General features: G+C 35.5%; 2 protein-coding genes across 3 annotated transcripts in view; both read left to right on the top strand.

The window, feature by feature from the left end:
* The first annotated feature begins 8,036 nt into the window (after positions 1 to 8,036).
* The window catches only part of LOC101887830 (uncharacterized), a 227,799-nt gene continuing 211,388 nt past the window's right edge, over positions 8,037 to 24,447 (top strand). The window contains exons 1-3 of the mRNA XM_020039846.2: positions 8,037 to 8,526; positions 9,367 to 13,122; positions 14,062 to 14,533. Coding sequence (XP_019895405.2) covers positions 8,495 to 8,526; positions 9,367 to 13,122; positions 14,062 to 14,533 — 4,260 coding nt within the window. The 5' untranslated portion in view covers positions 8,037 to 8,494. The remainder of the gene's footprint in view (positions 8,527 to 9,366; positions 13,123 to 14,061; positions 14,534 to 24,447) is intronic.
* Positions 17,422 to 24,447, top strand: part of LOC101887659 (syntaxin-1A) — a 215,056-nt gene continuing 208,030 nt past the window's right edge. Inside the window, exons 1-2 of one of the 2 annotated variants that reach the window (XM_020039847.2) lie at positions 17,422 to 17,759; positions 18,912 to 20,820. In XM_020039847.2, the coding sequence (XP_019895406.1) occupies positions 19,946 to 20,820 (875 nt within the window). In that variant the 5' untranslated portion in view covers positions 17,422 to 17,759; positions 18,912 to 19,945. Of the gene's footprint in view, positions 20,821 to 24,447 lie in introns of both variants that reach the window. The other variant, XM_059126938.1, reaches the window with a different exon arrangement.

The following is a 24,447-nucleotide window of genomic DNA, read 5'->3' as shown; positions in this document are numbered from 1 at the left end:
ATGCGCTCGAGGCAATGCCATTGAAATTCCAAAAAGTGCAAGAACTTTCACCGTAACAGAAAGAAAATAGACTCAAAAGAGCTAAAGAGTTGCCTTGCTCGGCCGAAATTGTGAACTTCCGAATTTGGTTTCCTCCGATGAGAAAACAGCAGTTTGTAAACAAACAAAATGATCGTGTTTACTTGCCAAAGAGGTCAGCTGAAAAAGTGCACCTTCGGTTGACCACCAGAACTCAATCGCCGGCCATGGTGATGGTGTGGGCCGCCATAGCAGCCAATGGTGGCTCTCAGCTCGAATTAATCGACCGTGGCTTTAGAATAAATGCCGAATATTATCGCAAAAATGTTCTGGAGGGTGTATTAAAGCCATGGGCACGCCGGTCTCAGCACGCGCCACCCAAGAATGGTTACAAAATGAGGTTCTTCGCCCCCAAAATCTCCGGGTACCAATCCGTTGGGCTATTGTGTCTGGAGTATTTTAGAAAGCAAGGTTGGCACGTTTGAAGGTCATAATTCGTGACAAAGGTGGCGAATTTGAACAAATTTAAACTTATTCAAAAATTTCATGGTATTTCCGATATTTCATTCAAAAAAAATTAAAAGGAAATGTAGAAATTATGGCGTTTGACTTTGTTGCAGTTCTTTTATCTCACCCTGTATATGCCTGTTTGTTGATGTTTTACTCATAACGAAGAATAAGAGACATCAACGCAAGCGTACATACTTGCCCGTCTATGATCTTCATTCACAATTTTGTGAATGTATTCGGAAAATTTCTATAACTCAGCTGTCAAAACTGATGCCCCAATTTTGTGTAACATATTATTACGTTATCAACCACATATATTTTTTTCAATATCTGAGCCTAACGTTTTGAAAATGTCAACAATCAGTTCCATTGGAAGTAGAATTTGATTAATTACGTAAGATATAACAGAGCTAGTAACAGAGATCTACTAGCAGCCGAGCAATAGTTACAACTGTTTCTTTATTAATCCTTTGAATTACACTATTCTCAGATTGTATGGAGTCGAGAAACCGAAAATCCGGTTACTTTACTCTGTACACTATCATTGAACATATCATACAGGTAGGGCATTAAATAGTTACTTAAACCACACGAGCCATAAAAAATTATACACTTCCAATATACGCTTAAACGTTTCTCTCATTTTTTTCATATCCCCCAGTATCTGCTCGAAGACAAACATCAAGGAAAACCACAGACATTGTTTATCCAGGCCACCACCCCTCTTTTCTTTTTTCAGCCATTTCGGCAGGACATCAACACAATGCCCAAGTATTAGCACCACATTAACGTCTCATTAGTGTCATGAGTGAGCGAAAGTTATTAAAACGCGGCATGCTCACAAATGTGCGAATGAACCTTGGCCGCCAAAAACTTCAACGGTGAATGTGATTTTTACGGGACGTGCACACCCACTCCCATTTTCGTTATCCTGCAAGCATGTTTGCACTGCAATATTAAGAAAGAACACTCAGTTCAACCATGACACATATTTGAGGTGTAGTATTGGTGCAGCAGTTAGCCACGTTAAGTTGTCATCAACCCTCGCAAATGGCCATAAATTTCAGCGCTGTGAAATCTGCCTTTTATTCGTCGAGGATGAATTTGTGTCATCATTTGGTTGAAGAAGTTTTTAGTCCCGTTGACAGTGTGGCGTTCAGCTGTTGATTTATAAGAGCTTGGAACACAGTCACACAACCACATGTTGCATTTGGATTAATAACATTTACTTGAGTGGTTGAAAGTGAAGTATTGCAAAATTAATTCTGTCTTTCTGAAAGTTACTGATTAAGAGATAAAGGTGAAGAAAACAAGTTAATAAATATCAGTCAGCTCTACCGACAGACGCCATTGTTAAGTGTTGACCCTCTATGAAGTGGGTTCTGAGGGAATAAGCCAATATTGTATATTTCGTATCGAACCCAAATAAATACGATATAAATATGGGGCAATTTGGAAACAGGTTGGTAACTTCCTTTACTTTACATGACACAGGGTAAGTGTGCCTAAGTTCGGCATGTCCCAGTAGTCGGCACTTTTTATTTTTAAGCCCAAATAAATGAAACTATTATAACTAAATGTATTTTGTTTACTTCAAATATATTGTCAGCTATCTTTGTGTACAATATCGCTAAGAAAAGATGATTTATTCTAATAAAAATTAATTTTTTGTCTGTGAAGGTTCTCAACAATCCATATTATTAAGAAAAGTACAATAAAGACGTCGAATCAGTTTAACTAAACAAAAATATTATATTTAAATGAATTAATTTATTATTATTATTATTATTAATTATTCTTACAAAAAAAATTTGGTTTGCCGACTGTTGGAACATGCCATACCGACAATTGACAAGTGGTGCCGACTACTGGGAAAAAAGCATTGTTTTAATAAAACTACAAATTTATGAAATTTAATAAAAAGTTATTAAAATTTTATTTATTATTGCAAAAACTATACAAAATTTTGAATCTGAATTAATTAACTTTTTAATAATTGAAAAGTTCCACTCAGAATGATGAGCGATTAAAAACGCGAAAATCCTAAAAGTGCCGACATTTACCTCATGTCATAATTTTAAGACCAGTAAGGAAAGCTCAAAAGTCGGGCGGGGCCGACTATATGATACCCTACACCACTATGCATATTTAGTAGAGCTCTCGTAAAAAGGTTTATACAGGGCATTTCAGAGCTCTATGAGATATTTGGTACAAAATCAAAATCTATCTAATTCTATCGTGCATTTTACGAACTATAGCTATCTCTGAACCGGGTTTCTCCAAATTTTACGTATTAGCTTCTAGACTGGTGATTTGGGCTGATATTGACCATTTAGTGCACATTTAACCCGAAATCGGATGAAGATTTTGTTCACAAGAATACATGGACAGACGGACGGACTGACATGCATAAATCGACTCAGAAAGTGATTCTATGAAGGTTCTCAAAAGTAACTATGGGTCTATCTCGTTTCCTTCTCCATGTTACAAACAAATGCACAAAGACATAATACCCTTACCACTATGTGGTGTAGGGTATAAAAATGTTAAAATGTGTGTGAGGTACCAGGTATAGTATTCCATTTGCATGTTTTATCTAATACCTATAAAAATATTAGTATGGGCAAAATTACAAAAAATCGAACATTTATATCCAATTTTATGCAAAATCATAAATTCCATATTCATCTCAGGTTTCTGGTTGAGAGAAATATTTAGATATAACAAGTTGTAAAGAATCACTGACTTGTTTCGCAAGTTATGACAGATAAAAGTATTAAAAATTGTGACCCTTTGTTGGTGAGGTATCAGAAGAGGTTCGCAGATAAATATCATCTTCACAACAGATATTAGATTAGCAAAAACGTTTGTATGTGTGAAATTTGAGGAGATTTGGATGCTTATTTCACTTTCTTTGAGCGTCTTGTTTTTTATCTTGAACCCTATGTGGGGCAGATAGCAAAAGAAATGGTCCGATCTCTACCATTTTTATAACAGATCTTGTGTTGATGGAAGTATTAAGATGCACCAAGTCTTAAATGGAGTCGGAGGTTTATTTCGCTTTTTATGAACTTGGTGGATATTCAAAATTTTGAACCTTTGTAGGGTTGGTACCAGAAGGAATGGTCCGACCTCCACCATTTTAATAACATATCCTGTGTTGATGGTAATATTGAGATGTGACAAATCTAAATGAACTCGGATGTTAATTTCGCGTTTTATGAGCTTAATAGATATTCAAAATTTCGATCTTTTGTGTGGGATGTACCAGAGGGAGTGGACCAATATATTACATCTTCACAGCAGATCTTGTATTAGTAGAAACAATTGAATGTGTGAAATATGAAGAGAAACGGATGCTTATTTCGGATTTTATGATCGTTTTGGTCATTCAAAACTTTGACCTTTTGATCTCTACCATTTTCATAACAGATCTTGTGCTGATAGAAGTATTGAGAAGCACCAAGTCTGAATGAAATCGAATGTTAATTGCGCTCTACATATATGAGCTGCATGGATATCTAAATTGTGACCTACTATGTGGGAGGTACCAGAAGGTGTAGACCGATATAGTTCACCATATTGTGTGTAATTTGAAGACAATCGAACTTTTGCATCACATTTAATATGATTTATAATTATTCAAAATTTGACCCTTTGTGGGGAAGGTGTTTGATGGAGTAGACCGATATTGTCCAGTTTCGCACCTGACCTAGCACTGATGGAAAAATTAGAATTTCAAAGTTAGAGCGAAATCGGATCATCCTTTCTGTTTCTGTGCAGTAAAATATTTTTTTTTTTCGAAAATTTCGACCTTTTGTGGGGGATGTACCAGAGGGAGTGGACCGATGTATTCCATCTTAACACCAGATCTTGAGTTTACAAAAATATTTGGATGTGTGAAATTTAAAGACAATCGGATTCTTACATCACATTTTATAAGAGTTATAATTATTCCAAATTGTAAATCTGTTTGCGGGAAGCACTTGATAGAGTGGACCGATATTGTCCATTTTCGCACCTGACCTAGCACTGACGCAAATATTAGGATTTGCAAAGTTGGAGCAAAATCGGATTATCGTTTCTCTTTCTGTGCAGAAAATATATTTTTTTTTTTTTGGAACATTTCGACCTTTTTTGGGGGAGGTACCAGAAGGAGTGGACCGATGTATTCTATCTTAACACCAGACCTGAGATTAACAAAATTATTGGGATGTGTGAATTTTGAATTATTCAAAATATTGACCCTTTATGGGGGAGGTACCTGATGGAGTGGACCCATATTGTCCATTTTCGCACCTGCTCTAGCAGATACTGCCTTCGAGAGTTATTGTGCGCACCAGCCACACAGACAGACTGACGGACGGACATCGCTAGATCGACTCCAAATGTCCTGAAACGGATTTGGTCCAAAGAGACCTAGGGTCTAAAACCGTTATTTCGATGAGGCACGTTTTGGCCATATCAAATGATATATACCCTGTGTAGCCATATGGCTGAGGGTATAAAAACTAAACTGTTATTCGGGTAAGTATGCAGGCAGTTCACTGATATAATTTAATTTACATACAATTGTGAAAGTCAATTAATTTCAATTAATTCTGTAGTACCCATTACGTACCCACATATTCCGACCGACCTTATATTATGTGCTGGAGCTGGAGCCAGTGGCGGGACATAATATAAGGTCGGAAATAGCATCAAATTATAGAATAAGTTTAGATTGGTTCGAATTGGTCACCTTTGGCACGAATTAAGACCTTCAAACGGCCAATGAATCCGTCACACGCAGCCCGAATGTTGCTCTGTGGTATTTTGGCCCAGTCCTGGCGAAGCGCTTGCTTGAGGTGATCGACACTTTGGTATTTTTTAGTGCCAACCTTGGATTGGTATCCGGAGATTTTGGTGGCCATTGTGCGCTGGAAATGAAAGAGGAACCTCATTTTGTAACCCTTCTTGGGTGGCGCGTGCTGAGTCCTGTTGGAATGTCCAAGGTCTGCGGCCGATTAATACGAGCGGAGAGCGGCCGGCGCTTGAGTTCTGGTGGTTTAGAAACCCGCTGGACAACAAATGTTTTCTCATCGGAGAAAAACAAATTCGGCCAAGCGAAGCAACTCTTTAGCTCTTCTAAATCTATTTTCTTTCTGTTGTGGTATAAGTTCTTGCACTTTTTGGAGTTTCAATGGCTTTACCCCGAGCTCATTTTTCAATAATTTCCGAATGAAATATTGCAATATGTTCAGCTCACGAGCCATTTTTCGGCCACTGCAACGCGGGTTTCGATCAAGTCGCCTCTTTACTTTTCGAACAACTTCTGCTCTTGTTGCTGTTTTCTTCTGTCCACTTCCTTGACGTCGGGCTACGCTACCAGTATCACGGTAACGAGTGATGATACGAGACACAAACGATTTATTCACATTTAAATGCTAGAGTGCTCTAACTATAGCCACTTGTGGTTTGCAGCCAAATATAAAGAAACCACACTATCACCCTTGAATTCCATTACGAATAATTATTTTTCTGGAAAATTCTCAGCAAAATGCTTTTGTACGCTTGTAAACTATATAATGAGCTGTCACTGGAATAACTTTAATAGCTGTCGAACGAGTGGCTTTTGTAATAGATTTGATAAAGATAAAGATGCCACTGTTAAACAAGTAAAAAAGCTGTAAGTTCGGTCGGGCCAAGCTTTGAATACCTTCCACCATTTGGAATAAATTTTGCAATTTTCAAAAAAATAAAATCCGTTAAAAATGTTGTTAAAATCTTAAAAATACCAAATGTAGCCGTCATAATAGGGTCTAAACGACAACGTGGACCTGCATAGGCAATTTTGTCATAAGCCATTACAATATTCAAATGCGAAACTTAAAAAAAATCGGCGAATAATGTAGCTAAAATCATCAATATAGGGAGCTACTGTTACATGGGGGCTATCCCAAAATGTGGACTTGCACAGGCAATTTTCTGCCTTAGGCTGCAGTATCCATTGCGAACTTCAAATACCAAATTTGAAACAATGAATATAGGGAGGTACCGTTATATAGGGGCTATACGAAGACGTGGACCTGCACGACAATTTTCTGTCATAGGCTGTAGTATTAATTTTGAACTTCGAATAACAAAATTGAAACAATTTCGTTAAAATCATCAAAATACCGAATATCAGGATGTACGTGGACCTGCACAGGTCTCCACATAATGGTACCTCCCGATATTCGGTATTTTGATGATTTTAGCAACGTTATTAACCGGATTTGTTTAAACTTGGTATTTGAAGTTCGTAATGGATACTACAGCCTAAGACAGAAATTTGTCTGTGCAAATTCAGGTCTTCGTATAGCTCCGATATATATTCCGATATTCCGTTTTTTTTTTTTTTTGATTTTAGCGACATTCACCGGATTTGTCTCAAATTTAGTATTTGAATTTTATAATGGATACTACAGCCTATGACAAAAAGTTGTCTGTGCAGGTCCACGTTTTAGTATAGCCCTCATATAATGGAACCTAACTATATTCGGTATTTTGATGATGGAAAACACTCTAGCTTCCAAACAAAATGAAGTAGATTGATAAAATATTACTCAGATGTGTGTTTGGTATTGAAAATAGGCTACATAGGTCCACGAACAGATTTAAGGTTTTTTGGCTGCTTTAGTCACAATTTTTACCCAAAATTTATGTAAATTGGCAGCATATGTTCCCATTAAATTTCGAAAATCGAAAAGCTTTTACAAAACTAGAGTTGTACCAAATCATTATAATGCATTTCCGTAAAATTTCATAAAAAAAAGGCTAGCTTTTTTATATTAAAAATGGAATTATATCATAAATCGTCATATTGAATTTATCAACTGTGTTACCATGGTACAATGAAGAGAAGGTAGGTCAACTTTGAAAAAATTGCAAGTATAGAGGTCTGCCTGTTTGGCTTGTAATGTCAGAATTAGTATTAAAACAATAAAAAATCAAACAACTTGTTGCATTTATTTTGAATAAATAATTTCAAACCGCGAAAAATGAATGAAAGGTCAAAATTTCTTTTCAAAATTATGTTCTATATATCTCTTATGGTTTATTTCGCAACAAAAACTGTAGATTTTGTCGAGGTATACGTTGCAATAAGCATTTTGAAAACACCCAAATTTGAATATTTCCTGAACAATTTTTTTATTATTGAAAAAATACACATACATAAACAAATGAAGTTGACATATTAAGCCAGAAAAATGAAAAAATTGAAATCATATGGTTGTTCTGCCCTACCTTGAATTCATTGTACCATGTGTGTTACCATACATTTAAATCAGCTGGGTTTTACTGCTACCATGTAATTGTATCATGGTCTGTAAACAAACAATCGGATCAGCTGTTGTTCTTTCTCAGTTGTTTGTGTTTGTTTTGCCTTTTCCTTCATATTATCGTGAGTTTTAGAAATCGAATAAATCGAACAATCGATAACATTTTTGTGTCATTCTTATTTTGTCTTCTTCGTTTTATTAGTCAAAAGTCGACCTGTGTATCCCTATATAGGAGAGCATACTGAACACAAGAGACCTCAGCGAATCTTTATTGTCGTTAACTATTGGAATTTACTTAAATTTTTTACTTAAACTCTTTGAATTACCAGGAGTCCTCAATAAAATTAACAATTCGTGAATCTTGGAATAAGATTCCTAGTGTCGAATACAACTCGTGCCTGTGAACACCCACAACAGTCGTTTAAACGGTGGAGACAACACCAATCTACCAGCAACACATTTAGAAGCACATCGCAGCCGCTGACGACCAAGTGACGGAGAATAAAGCAAACCAGCGTCCAAAGGAGCTATCAACCAATAAATCCACAAGTGTTCAACACACATTTTTATCCAAGGGATACGTTTTTCAAACAGTGCTTTGGCGGAAGAACTTTAAGTAGAAGCCCCCAACAAACAACACCATCTACTACTCACTCACGATAATGGAAAAAGTGTCAGCAAAACAAAATGAAAAGTAAGTGGAGCAGCTGATGTCTATGGCTGATGCTGCTGCTGGGTAGCCACCAAGGCTGACCACCGGGTTGCAGGCGCATTATGACAGACAAATAGACCAATGTCCGGACTGTCAATTGGGCAAAACGCCAACTTTATTACTAAACCCCTGCCCCTGTCGGTTAATGATCGTAGTTTTTCAGCTCTTCTATGTTCTTTCGCTGCCTGCCTGCGACCAGTATGTTAGGTTATGTTATTCTGTGCGAAGTGAGTGCAAGTGTAGGAACGTGTGTGTGCGTGTGTGAGTGTTTTGATATAAAATTTGGGTCTACGTTTACGGCCTAACATATCAAAATGCAAATTCTAAGTGGAAATTTTGTTGAATTTATCAATAAAGTGAACAATCTTGCCATATTCCTTTAGGAGGTTTTGAAGATAAATTGGAAAATTCATTCTAAAAGTGAAATACCTGTTGAATAATGTTGTACACCCAACAGTTTGCGGGTGCTGATGTTTTTCAAATTGAAGGAAACACTACGCACACACACACTTACACCAGCGCATTCAGATTCTAGTTAGGATAGGGCAGTTAATTTTGTGTGCTGTTGACATGCCATCCATCTATCCTATAAGAACTCACAGAATAGAAAACCAATAAGATGATTATACATAGAACAGCAATCACAACTAGTTTTAGCGCAGGTTATTAGAAAACATGTTTCCGTGTGTATGCATGTGAATGATCTTGTTTTGGGCAATAGTAGCATATGAAAAAATACGTTTGTTGTTATTATTGTTGTTTATTTTTGGAAAACAGATTAAAAGATTTATTGTAATAATTTATCATTCTTCTTCGTTTTAGTTCAAAACTATCGTCTACTACTGCCGCTAAGACGAAAAAGCAGCAGCAGAAACAAAATAAGCAAGAGCAAAAATTGCAACAGCAGAAGGAGCTTCAGCAGCAGCAGCAAAAGCAAAGTAAGCAACAACCACCACAACCCAAACCAAATCCCCAGCAGCAAAAACAACAACAAAAGCAAAAAGAAAAAGATAAGCAGCAGCAACAACAGCAGCAGCAATCTAAAGCGAAAGAGCAACAAAAACAAAAAGAGCAACAATCGACTCAAAAGCAAAGTAAGAAACAGCAAAAGAAGCAACAGAAACTGTTGCAGCTCGATCAAAATGGCCAGAATGATGATGGCGATATGTCCGAGTTGGATTCCCAAAACCAACTCTCAAACTCACCATCGCAGAATGACTTTGGTGGGGATTCGTCGTCACAAAATGACGATGGAACCGATGCCTATGGGAACAATCAGGCATCGCATTCTCTTTATGAGTTACAGGGTTTGCCACCGCTGTCCCAATACGAACTCCCCGAGGGAATGTCCACCAAAGCACCGTCGTTTTGGCAATACGAGTTGCCCCGGGAACAATCGTTTTGGCAATATAAACGAACCGAGGCTCTTACGACACAAAATCCACCGCCATCAACAAAACCACCATCCCAGCCTCAGCAGTACGAACTGCCTTTGGAACCGTCTGTAGCTTTCCCGGAGCTACCAACGTCTTCATCGCAGTCGCAACATGCTGCTCCCAAGGTGCCATCCGTGTGGCAGTATGGCTTGCCAATTGCTCAGCAACATGAGCAGCCAAAGCCTACACCGCCTCCACCAACTCATGAAGAGTTTCCAAGTATCTTGCCGCATAATGCACAGAACGAGGTACCACCAAGGAATCTGCCTTTGCCTCATATTGAGTATGCAAAGGCAGTACTATCGGCTCAGAAACTGCAACAACAGCAGCAACAGCATCATCAACAGCAGATGCAGCAGCAACAACAACAACATGTAAAAGCAAAAGAGCAACAAGAACAAAATATTAAACAAGAAAAACAAAAAGAGCAGCAACAAGCCATGGCAAAATCTAAGGAACAACCACAGCCTCAACAACAGCAACAGCAGTCTAAGGCTACTAAACAAAGTAAAAAACAACAAAAACAGCAACAAAAAAGCCAGCAAAAGCCGGAACAACAACAAGAAAATCAACAAAGTAAACCAAATCAACAGCCACAACAAGTTGGACAAAATGACAATAAAGATGAGGTAGAGCAACGAACGGACTCACAAATGCAGCAACAAAGCCATCAAATCACGAGTTCCCAAACGACTACTGGAGAACTGTCCGAGTCCTCTTCGCAAAATGAGTTGGAAAAGTCGATTTCAAACTCGCCTGTGGGTAATCAGCTGCACGGTTCAGTAGAAATATCAGGACCACAAGAAAATGAAATGCCTCCTGTTTCCATGGCAACACAGGGCGAAATGACTCTTCAGCAACTAGAACAACAGCAACAACAGCATCAGCAGCAGCAACAACAACAACAACTACAACACCAACAGCAAGAGCAACATCAACAACAACCACCAAATGATATTCCTCAAATACCATCTCAGATGGCGTCCTATGGCTTACCGATTCCCCCATCGCTGCAGCAAATGTTCGATTTACAATTCGAACAAGCAAAAATGCAGCAACAGCAGCAGCAACCACAATCGATGTACGATGTTCCCCGACCTATGCCTATTCAGCCGTTTGATTTGCCTAGAACACAATCGGTTTGGCAATATGAACAACCGGATGGTGCCATGCAGTCACAATATCCTTTGCCGAAAGGACCTTCAATGTCGCCCTTTGAGCAGATCCAACGACCACCACAATCTCTGTGGCAGTACGAATTACCAAAGGCGCCATCGCGCTCGCTTTACGATATGCCCGAGTCTCCTTCGCTGTCGCAGTATGAGTTACCTAGAGCTCCATCACAGCCTCAGCCATTTGATTTGCAAGAACCCTCGCCCCAATCACAATATGAACTACCTAAGATACCATCTCGATCCCTATATGAAATGGCCAATGCTTCTATGATGTATAGATACGAAATGCAAAAGGCTGCTGCCTTATCGCATAACGATATATCGAAGATGCCTCCTAACCCAATGCAATCGGACCTACCAAAGGTGCCCCCACGCTCTCTCTACGAGATGGCCGATTCATCGCCACAATCGCCATATGAACTATCCCAATCGCCATCACGATCGCAATATGAATTGGCTAAGGCCACGCTGCAGGCTCAGTTATTGCTGCGAGAAGCGTCGACGCTGTCACCACAAGACTTGCAAAAGTTGCCGCCACAAACCATTTACGAACTTCAGAGAGCTTTGCTCTTGACCCAATACAGTGAGATGACGCAGGCTCAGCAGTTGGCGGCGGCCCAGGCACAGGCACAATTACAAGCCCAGCAATTATCCCAGGCCCAGCAACTATCCCAGGCTCAACAAATGGCACAACAGATCCAACAACTATCCCAGGCTCAAGAAATTGCATCGCATTTCTCCATGCAGAATGCCCACTCAAGATCGCTGTATGAACAACAACAACAGCAGCAGCAACAGCAACAGCAACAACAGCAGTCCCAAAAGGATGGTCCAACGCTTGTGCCCTTCGATATGACTGAAAACCAGCAACAAGCACAACAGGCACAATATCAAGAGTTGCAGAAATCGGCTTCACTTTCGCAATTTGAGATTTCAAAACCAACATCTCCACCGCAATTCGATTTGACAAAGACACCATCTCTGACACAGTTTGAAATGCCAAAATCATCGACACCGCCGCAATATGATATTTCCAAGTCCTCATCCTATGAGGCGCCCAAAGCAGAAGCATCGCCCTCGCAATTTGACCAATCCAAGCCATCGAACAACTCGCAATACGATATGACAGATGCATCAGAAACTCAACAACAGCCACCGAATGAGCAGCCTTCAAAATCTGATTCGCCCACAAATCAAGACGAGGAACCAAAAACACCTTCGCAATCGTCTCAAAACGAAATGACAAAGTCAACTTCACCCTCACAATTTGAATTGCAAAAGGCATCATCCCGTTTGCTGTATGAACTACCAAAGGGTCCATCGCGTCTGCTTTATGAATTGCCAAAGGGGCCTAAAAGTGCCGAAAAACATGATATCTCCGAGAAACGCGAAAATCATGTCAAGTCGGAAAGTCTCGCCGAGAAGCCAGACCGTTGGGAGCGGGCTGATCGTTTCGACAAAAGTGATCGTTTCTTTGACAGAAACGATAGGTGGGAGAGAAGTGACAGTAGATTTGATAAATCTGATCGTTTCTTCGATAGAACCGAAAAATGGGAGCGCGGCGATAGTTTTATAAGAAGCGACAGTAGATTCGATAAAAGTGATCGTTTCGAAAGAAGCGACAGTCGTTTCGACAGAAGTGAACGATTCGGTCTACGCGACGATAGATTCGACCGAGGCGATAAGCTTGAAAGGAGCGATAGATTTGAAAGAAGTGATCGCTTTGACCGCAGTGATCGTTTTGAACGAAACGAGAGATGGGAAAGAAATGTTATTGCCGACAGTCCCGGCAAGCTAGAGAAATCTGAAAGGCCATTCGATTTTCATAGTCGACAATTTAATACGTATCGTTTGTACGCTTCTAAAAAGGACAATTCTTTGACAGAGACTACTGGTTTGTCGTCCAAAAATCATACTTCATTGGACACATCGAGTTCGGATAGCAACAAGCCGACTCTCAAAGCAAGGTAAGCAAAGATGATAATTAACATTTAGGTTGTTAAATAAATGCAAAATTTAAGTATTTACCTAATTCTTGGTTTAGATATTCTTTTAACACAGAGTTTTAATTATTCAAATTGTCTTCCTATCTGTGGAAGGATTTCATCGATGTTAACTAATTTTCCATTTTATATGGCCAAAGGGTGCTATAGAAATAACGGCTTTAGTGTTTTCATGTGTTTATTTCATATTAGCCAATTGCCAGGACAGCTGATGTTCAAGTGCCACTATTTCTACTTTAAAAGTGGTTCAGATAGTCTTGTGTGTTAACTGTGATCCCAGGTAGATATTCAGTAAAACGATTTCCTTCGTCAGTAAATATAAAAAAATTGAAATTTCTCGATAATCAATATATCCAATCCACTTCTTTCTACATTGTTAAACCGAACTAGATATATTTCAATTTACTTGGGGATCTATTTAACCATGCCGAAGCAAAACACAAATTCTGAAGGTCTGTTCCAGAACTGCAGGAATGTAAAAATGTTTACTACGATAGCCGATTTTCCGTTTATGATAACGATTCTTGTGGCTGCTGGAACGAAGCATCGGAGTTCGTTGAACATTTTGGATTTTAATTCAATTGAAAAATGGAAAACAAAAACATTTTCTCTTGACTGTGATAAGACTGTCTTTTCATATTTTTGCCTTACAATTAAATTTCTATTAATTTTCATTTCAAATGAGTATAACGTACTAAATTTAAACTGATTCAATTATCTAAAAACAAAGTCTAACACAGTGAGAGGACTTCCGTGATAATATTTTTTATTCTGCCAATCTTTTGAAAACTTTGCTGAAAGATTTCATTTGGAAGATGAAATGCTTCGCTTCTCACAATGTAGTTAACCTTAACTTCAACAGTTGCTTATTTTAACAAATTTATTTTCTTTATTTTATTACAGTCACAATTTCAGTAATTATCGACATAGCTCGGAAATTTTCGAGAGCGACGAAGACGATATGGATGATTATGATGCCGACAAGATGCCACCCATGGAGGTGGATCCCGATGATCATCCATTGCAACATGAATACTGGTTATGGTATTCACGCAAAGGTGCACACCGTGCCACCGATTATAGTAAATCATTGCGCATGGTTGGACGCTGTGCCACCATTGAACATTGGTTGTCACTCTATTGTAAATTGAGACGCCCCACAGCCTTAAATCCCTTCCGTGAGTTGAGTCTCTTCAAAAAGGGTATTCGGCCCATGTGGGAAGATCCGGCCAATTCGAAGGGCGGACAATGGTTGATACGTTTACGTAAAAATCAAATTGACAGAGCGTGGGAGGATATTTGTATGGCCATGTTGGGTGAGCAGTTTATGGTTGACGATGAGATTTGCGGTGTAGTATTGACTACAAAGATTCCGGTAAGTCGATTTATTTTTCCAATTCTTTTGTATCTCTAACCAAGATGATGATGATGTCAATTAAGAGCCAGGGAAAATGAAATTGCGGTAAATTTTGAAAAAAATGTGAATTAAGCAATTAATTGATAAAAAATGAAGTGTAAAAGATTCTAAAACTTAAAAGAAGCAACTACTCCAAAAACCAAACTTGTTTTAAAATGTCTTTTGCAGGAAATTTTGGTAAATGACAGTTTTTTAAACAAACATTAAAATGAGGTGATTAAAAATTTTATTAGTAAAGTTTATTAAGATATACTGTAGAAACATTTCCAATTTTTATTATTATTTGTATACTTTTTACAATGAATTAATAAGTATTGTTTTACTATTTTTAAGGAGCTTACATTGTAAATATTCAGGGAAACTACATAGACTTGTTTTAACTAATGATATTTACAGCTGTATGTTATGAATGCTCTGTTCCAAAACCTGCAAGAACCTAACAGCATTATATCATAAATGGAAATTGGCATATCGTAGTTATGCATTTACATTATTGCAAAGACTGTTTCTCAATCACGTTGAACCCAAGGTATAATTATCAATTTCGATACATATCATTGCGTTGTTGCTTGTTCAAAAATGGTTGAAGTGCAACTCTTACAGCTATGAACATTTTGTTCAAAATTGCTCTTTTCCAGTATCTGTAAGAATATACCACTTTTGCATTTGTTCGATATTATAAAGGGAAAATCGTAGTAAAAACTTTATGCTATTATTATTATTTTTTCTGAAAACTTTACCTCTTTTGTTTCCGGTCTTCTGTGAAAATTTCAACTCGTGGACAAAATGCCCAGCACGGATGAGAGAGAAAACAAAATTTACTTTCGTTTGAATGTACATACGCCACTCAACATTGTAGTTTTCATTCATAATTTTCCGTCTTCCTGAAAAATTTTTAAATTTCATAAAATTTTTCTATTTTGAATTTTAAGATGTCTTAATTTATTTGTTCAATAAATGCTCTCATTTGTTAGGGATGACACATATTTTATCCTATTTCTGTAAATGATTTGAATGGAACAAAAAACAAAAATATTTTTTCGCTCAGCAAATTTTTTGTGATTCCCCAAATCATGGTAGAATAAAACAGGTATCAGCAAGTGTTGTTTTACAGAATTCAGAAGCAAAGCTTTCATATCATTCCCCTGAATGTATAGTTGTTAGCTGTAAATCCAAATCTCTCAACTCTACAAGCAGTCACCAGAAAATCACATTACTTTCAAATTGAAACTAAACTGCATACATACATAAAGTATTCTACATTTTGCTATTTTAGGAAAAATGAAATATACGACAATGTTACCTAATGTTGTGTCGCTGCTTTTTAACCGCGAAAAAAGTTTTCGCACATTCGCCGTTGGAGATTTGTTGAGTACAATGGAGATTTTTTCTATTATTAGGTTAAAAATATTATATTTAGTAAAAAATATTATCATTAGTATAAAGTTTATATCAAAAAATGGTATACCCATTGTATATCAAGAAATGGAATTAAATCACAAAACGTCATATCGAGCATGACACTAGTATTACTGTAGAATCAAATCAGCTGGGGCAGCAAACCTGTAATAATTATACCATGGTGGAGAATTAAGACGATATTTAATAATTAATGGTTGAACAACTAATAGAGAACTTAGCATAACATTCTTACCATAAACAGAACAAATATGTCAAGTCTCTGTTTGTTAGAGAGAGGGTAAGAGGAATGGAAATGATGACAACTGGCAATTTTCTAGCAATTCTTTTTGTGTTATTTTTATACAAAATTTCAAATAATAATGACAGAAAAAGTAATAATGAAGAACCAAATTGCTAAAATCAAATTGCCTTCTATACATGCAGAGGACGAGTTTAAGGGAGAACAATAAAAATTGTAACAAGAAAACTCGACCAATCTAAATTGGGACTTATATTAATTTTTTTAATATATCAGCGCTCCTTAAAATTCAGCCCAGCGTACCCAAATGTTTAAGATCCAATTTATGGTAAAATGTTTTATACGCACGTATTATCCAAATACGCCAAGTCCACATAATTACAGAAGATAGAACAAAGCTACCCCTAAATACATTTTTTCCTTTTTGTATCCTTATTCTGTCAAAACATATACACATTTTGTGTATGTGTATTGTTTTGAATAAAAAATACAATAATTTGAAATTATTTCAAATTTGGTTGCAAAATAAATGCAAATTTTAATCGAAATTAGTAACAAGTTGTACAATTTTGTGATAAAACTGTATTGTACTACTATTTTCCATTCCATTCTTGCATTGGTGTTTTTCCCCAATAAAAGAATTTTGTTAAAAAAATAAAAATAAAGACAATGTTGCATATTTGAAAGTCTATTTGACACTATAAGACTCCAGCACAGAGTTGCATTTTTCTAGTTTCTTTAAAATTGAACAAACTTTCTTATTGAACCATGTTAATAACGCTGTAAGATGTGATCATTTTTAAAATACATACAATTGTTATATTATCCATTTTCAAACATACACAATGTTTTGTTTATTACTATTCATATCTATTTTCAACATACAAAAAAAAAGAAAATATACAATTGTCAATGTTGAAAATATTCAACTTTGAAATTTTTGTACTCCCGACGTTTTTGTGTAATATTCATATAAAAAAATTTGTGGTGAAATACGTCGACCGAGTACGACGAATTTTTTGGTAACGCTATAAATAGTTAACCGCTAAAATAGCAAAATTGATAAGTAATCTGTTCCAAACTTGATTTCTTATTTCTTTCAACTGGCAATACTGTATCAATTCTCTCAACTTCACCTCTCGTTCTTTCATATTTTTATTTTGACATTTAATGTTGTGCCTTTTTGGGTAATGAACAGTTGCTTAACATGGCACTTTTTCTTGTAAATACGTACGTAAACAACTGTCACCCAACAAACACAAGGGCACACACACACTCAGACAAATCAAAGTGACATAAAATTTTTGACGTAATGGTTGGAAGCAAATAAAAATCCACAGTGAAAACAAAAAATCGCCCTGCCGAGTAAATAAATTGTGTTAAATTTTGTTTACAAACGAAATAACGACGGCCAGCAGTGAATGCAATGCAAGAAAAGTGCAATATTTAATTGTGCATACCAATTTGATACGACCGGAAAATTTTCCGTTTTTCTTCCTGTGGAAAGGGGTTAAAACAAAAAAGGTTAAAGAGGAAAATTGCAAAAAAAAAAGTGTCAGTGGTTTTCTGCTTGCTGCACAGAAAAAAAGAGAATTTCGTAAACACTCCCTCGCTTTTTAAGAGTGTTTTTAACGCACGCTCTTTGTGAGATACGGTTTTTATTATTGTTTTTGTGGGGCCATCACTCTGGCGTTTGTCTGGCACAGCTCCCCAATTTAGTCGAGAGTAAACCTTTGCGACGAGAGCAACGTTGTTTCCCACGTAGCGTTATCCCCAAGCAAACGGGTGTAGCAATGTGAAAAATTCCAAAATTACACAGTGAAAAAGGAAAAACCCATTTCTACAAGAAAATCAAACGAAAAATTCAGTGAATTGCTTAGATTCAGAAGCCAATAATTGCATATTATAAAAATAAATTCTTGTGATCTTTTTGAAATTTTTTGAAAAAAAAAAAAAAATAAAAATAAAAAAATACACACCCACCGTTTGTTAAATTGGAGACAACCGACCAAAAGTCAAATCAAATAGCCTACGCGCGTGAATAAGCAAAAGTGTGCTATTAAAAACCTTACCCCCGGAACGAAAACTCAAGTCTCTTTCTATTACGGCCGCCTGACGAAACAAAAGTCTTTTTTTGCTTTAATACGTTTACGGTAGGCTTTGCGCAGAAAAATCGATATTTTTACATTGATTAAAAATCCCCCCTTCAAACGACAAGCAACAATAGAAGCAGCAGGCTTTTCAAGGCGTGTGAATCAAGTGATTGTCCATGAAAATTGAAATTTATATCCTCCCCCTATTTATTGAAGGAAATGAAAATCAATTAATGAGTTTTGTGCAACAAAATAAGAAAAGTAGCCCATAACTGAATGTGTGTGAGTGTTGAACGAAAAGAAGAAAAAAATATTTGTAATCAAGTGTTGAACACGAACAACGGCCAGAAGAAGAAGAAAAACCAGTGGCATTGTGTGGATACCAAAGAACCAACAACAACATCATCACCATACCAAGCTAAAACCTTTAAACAATTGATATAAACGGGATTTCCAAAAACGCCCTGCTGCCTAATATTCCATCCTTGACTGTTTTATCTTCATCAAGGTTACGAAGGAATAACATTCCATAAGAAATCAAAAAAACAAAATAATATAGAAAGTTTATTGTTTCTCCAAATAGGAAATAAAATAAAACTATCAACTTAGTATTTGGTGCGTAAACGTCAAAGGAAATTCATAATTAAAAAAACCAAAAGCAATACACACAAAATACCTTAAATCAGTCTCTTTCCATACAGTGAAATAAAGAGAAGAGAACAAAATTCCCTTACACAGTGAGAGAGTTAACAAAACCAAAGAGCACAAGTGTTGTCAGTAAATAAAAAAAGTAGGAATTGCTTCGTGTTGCAAAATTATCAATTGTTTCCCACAAAATTTTATTAAAAAATAAAACCATTTTTAAGAAAGTGTCGAATTTTATAATATAAACGCATTACAACAAACATATTTTTGTTACAAAATTTCATTCACCAAAAAGTGAGTCACGTTTCGAGCCATATCAAATCAACGAGATAGCAGCAAACCAAAAAAGAAGAAGAAGAAGCAAGAATACATTCTCTCTCTCTATACGTGTTTGTGTGCCCGGCTACCATCCCCCAAACCCCGACCACAACGTTTGATATCAGTCATCAGTACACGCTACTCCACAAGCAAAAAAATATACACACCACCAACAACAACCATACTAAACAAGGGGGAGACCAACATATTTTTGATGCTCTCCAATCTGAAACAAAAAAAAAAAATGCCAGTGTATAATCATTAAGTGGATTTTATGTTAGAGTGGCATTGAAAAATCTTATTGGAAAAAGAATTGAAATAAAAAAGAACAAAGCGAAAAAAACACGACAATTAATAAATGCGACAAAAAATTAACCAAAAGATCAACGACAGAAAAGAAATCACGAAATCAAACACTAATATTCAACAAATGCCAGTTAATAAAACAAGTATTGGACAGCATAGAAGTATTGAAATTTAAATACCTATACTAGTTAGGAGAGAACCTTGGAAAATTTTCAACGCAAATCAGCTAGAGGCTATTAAACCTTAAAAGAAGCAACAACAAAAAACAAGCCGATCAACACTACCAGTAGTTTTACTTAACTAAATTTTAATACCGCCGCCGCAACCACAAGAAGTAAAACCAGCATCATGACAAAAGACAGATTAGCCGCTTTACATGCCGCCCAATCGGACGATGAGGAAACCGAGGAGGTGGCCGTCAATGTTGACGCCACCCATGACTCCTATATGGATGACTTCTTTGCTCAAGTTGAGGAGATACGTAATATGATAGAAAAAGTCCAAGAAAATGTCGAAGAGGTAAAGAAAAAACACTCGGCCATCCTCTCGGCTCCCCAGTCCGATGAAAAAACCAAGCAGGAGCTTGAAGATCTCATGGCGGACATCAAGAAGAATGCCAACCGTGTGCGAGGCAAACTAAAAGGCATCGAACAAAACATCGAACAGGAAGAACAACAGAATAAATCCTCTGCTGATTTGCGTATTCGCAAAACGCAGCATTCGACATTGTCGCGAAAATTCGTCGAAGTAATGACCGAATACAATCGCACACAGACCGATTATCGTGAACGTTGCAAGGGTAGAATACAGCGTCAATTGGAAATCACTGGCCGTGCCACAACCAACGATGAACTCGAAGACATGTTGGAACAGGGCAATCCGGCCGTTTTCACGCAGGGCATTATCATGGAAACGCAACAGGCCAAACAGACATTGGCCGATATTGAAGCTCGTCACGCCGATATCATGAAACTGGAGACATCAATTAAGGAGTTGCACGACATGTTCATGGACATGGCTATGTTGGTGGAGTCGCAGGGCGAAATGATTGATCGCATTGAATACCATGTGGAGCACGCTATGGACTACGTGCAGACAGCAACTCAGGATACAAAGAAAGCTTTGAAATACCAGAGTAAAGCTCGCCGGAAGAAGATTATGATTCTGCTTTGCTTGACTGTGTTGGGTATCATAGTTGCTGCATATGTTAGCAGTTATTTCATGTAAATGCCATAAATTCTATATAATTCTATTTAAAGCGTATTATAATTTCAATTTTTATTAAATTTATTATTAATTATATATAATATACATTAAAACAAAATTAATTAGACAAAACAAAGAAATCAATGAAAACTTGCAATCCCCAAAATAGCAACAAAAAATATAAATGTAGCAGCAGCAGGAGAGGAAGTAATTGTTTAAACAACGTTTTGAAATATTGCAAGAGAAGAGAATATTATTCTTAATATAAACTACCTTACCTACCTACCTTATCCCTTCTACTACTACAACAACAACTACTCCTACCATACATATTATAAATATTTATCTCTGACAAAGCAAAAACAAAACAAAATTTACTACCTACCTACCTATATATAAAACCCCAAAAATATAATAATTATATATCTCATATATTTATTAAAAAATATTTAAAAAGATCAACAACAACAACAAGCAGAAGAAGGAAAGAAAAGAAAAGCAAAACAAAACCGTAGTAACAATTTCTCTAAACACAAAAAAAAAACATTAACTACTTTACATAATAATGTACGGAGTGAAAAAAAGAAAAAATATCCAAAAGATATATAAAAATATGGGAAGGATAGAAACATAAGATTAATAATAATGATGAAGAAGAGAAATAACAAATTGTTGCTAGATTATTAATTACCAAAACCAAAGCAAAACAATTGTATGACAACAAACCACAACAATGAAACGAAATATAACAAAATCAGAAAAATACCAAACAGAACAGTTTTCAAATTTTCATTATCAGGCCTTAAGCCTTAAATAAGCAATTATTGAAATTAACAACAAAGAAAAAAACAATTACTTTTAATTAAACAAAGAAAAAAAAAAAACAAATTAAAAACAAACACTAAACAAATACCAACCTGCCACAAAAAGGCCTTAAAATCATTATTCTTCTTCTAAGTCGAAATTTTTCCCAATGGCTGCTTTTTAATTCTATTCATTTTTTTCCAGAAACAGAACTCTTCCAACTCCCACAGCAGCAGCTAATCAAAACATTTTAAGGCCTTTGTTTTATGTTCTCTTCTTCATTAGTTAGTTTCTTCTTCTATTTTTATGATAGAATTTTTGTTACTTAAAAAGAAAAAAAGAACAGTGTACTACTATAACAGAATTTCCTGAGACCAATTATGGTTCTAAGTAGGCCACCATGAGAAATATTAATTTGTTGATTTTATTCTGATGTTTTGAATATTTAGACAGCAAACTAATTTTAGTTTTTTTTGCCATACAAAATCAAACTCTCTTTCCTACCTGTTCCCCTTTATTCAAAACCACAAAATAATCTTCTTGTAATTAAAACTAGTTTCAATTTATAGTTATATACAAAAATATACATATGTGTCTAAAGTAAATTTCCCATATATTTCCTCTATCTCTTGTTATTCTATACTTTTCACTTGGAAAAGACAAAATTTATTAAAATAATAATTAATTAATTTTTTAATTTTACAATTAAGAAGCTATTATGTATTTTTCACCTATTTATTGTTATAAACATAAAAAGTAGAATCTCTATAAGACACAAAATATTGGAATTTAATGTTTTTGTTGTAGTTCATTGATATATAAATTCTTATTTGTTGTTAGTTCTTTTCAGTTGACATTTGTCTTGTTCAATTTTGTAAGACCCGAGAGAGGGCGTTATTTTCTGAAATTATTTGGAATCTTTTATACACACATGAGTATAATTAAAAATATTGAATAGATCACCCAACTTCTCAATTAAATTACAATATTTTCCGTTTTACTAATTGTTATTGAAATACCTATGTGAACAACGGAGTTGAATCATGTTCAATATCTAATAATAATTTCAATTCAATTTCTAAGATAATGTGAGGACCTGAATTCATGTCAAGTTTTATTTCCCTACGTGTCCATTGGGCACACATCACACCGCCAAATGAATCTATTTATAAGTCAAATCTTTAAAACAGCATGAAATTCTAATATTTGCTGAATAGATGTTGATGTTTGTTTTTAATTGACATTCTATATTTCGATGTGTACCACTACTTGTTATAACAATTACAACTAATATCAATACACTTATAAATTCATTTGGCAATTTTTGTTTAAATATGCCATTGACTGACTTTGTTGTGATGTGTTGATTCTTTTTCAGAGAATGACGTACCTCTCACCGGTCTTTGATATTTATTTTTGTATTGTTTCTTTTTTGTTTAAATATTTGTTTGTATGAGATATACTCATTCATATTCAACAGTTTCAAGCCAAGTAAAAGCAACGAAGAATGAATGACAGCCAAAATTATTAGCATACAGTCATGTTTCTATATATTTAGTGTTAAAATACAATATAGGCATAAATAAGTGGATATAGTCTGCTCGATTTGACATTTTCAAAACCTCTTTAAGAATTTTGCAAATATACATGAATAGTATAAGTCGATTTCCAATGAAGGGCTATTGAGAGTAGCATTATTTACAAATGAATATACCATGTATTCGGAGTAGTGTGATTTTAGAATAACTCTCATCTTAATAATTACTAATTGATTTGTAACAACTCCCATTTGTACATGAGAACAAAGTAGAAAAGTTTAATTTGTTGGATTCGATAAACAATATTCCCGAAAATATGCCAATAAAATTCAGCGCGCATTGTTGCATTTCTAATCCGATTAGATTGCTACAAATCGTAAATATTAAAACGTATATCCGAAAAAAGCAATATCTTTCTTGATCTTAATTGCCACTTAACGAGATCGATGCTGTAAATGCATCGGGTGACTGGACCACTCTAAGTGGCTTTCCATTACCTTTTGGCATACTCACAACGATTTTTTGAAATCAGAATTGTTCTCTTATTTTGGCGTAAAACAAGTTGTCAAATTCGTTGTTGCTTTTTATTCCGACTTGAAATGAAGTTTTTTCTGTAGATATGATAAAAATAATTTACACTCATTTTTCAATGTGATTTTCCTTTGTATGTATATCTCGTACCTGTAATTTTTAGATTTTCTGTAAACTAAGTTAATAACAAGAAAAACATGTAAAAATGCATTTACTTTTTTGTATCATAGAAAGGTTATTTTTTGTTAGTTTTTCTTTTCTATTGTAACCTGTTTAGTTATTTAAAATAAATAATATTTTTTTATCTGTTACATATACATAAACATAGAAGACATATGAGGTCATTTCCTAGGACATACTTAACCAAACGGCTACAAAAAATAAATCACAAAACAAACAATTATTAACTATAATGTATATTAATAATAATAGCAACATATAACAATGCAAACAATTATTAGCAAAGCAAAAAAAAATCACAAATACTTAGAGACAACAAGAAACACCTAAAAAATAAAAAAAAAACACAATCACCCAAAACATGTAGAGAATTTGTTTTTTTTGTTTTATATTTTTTTGAATTCTTTTTCTATTGCTTATATGTATAGAATTTGTGTCACTTTTTTTCTATGAATCTCTGGTTTTGCTCTTCAATCCATTTATTGAATTTATATACTGTTTTGTTTGTTAATCACTTTATCTTACCTCCTCTTTTTCTCTGGTACAATTTTAAGAGAAAATTTTGTTTTGTTTTGCCTTGTGTTATCTTTG

This window comes from Musca domestica, unplaced genomic scaffold, assembly GCF_030504385.1.
Source record: "Musca domestica strain aabys unplaced genomic scaffold, Musca_domestica.polishedcontigs.V.1.1 4, whole genome shotgun sequence".
Classification (NCBI taxonomy): domain Eukaryota; kingdom Metazoa; phylum Arthropoda; class Insecta; order Diptera; family Muscidae; genus Musca; species Musca domestica.
The sequence above is the reverse complement of the archived record's forward strand: the minus strand, read 5'-3'. Positions and strand labels throughout refer to the sequence as shown.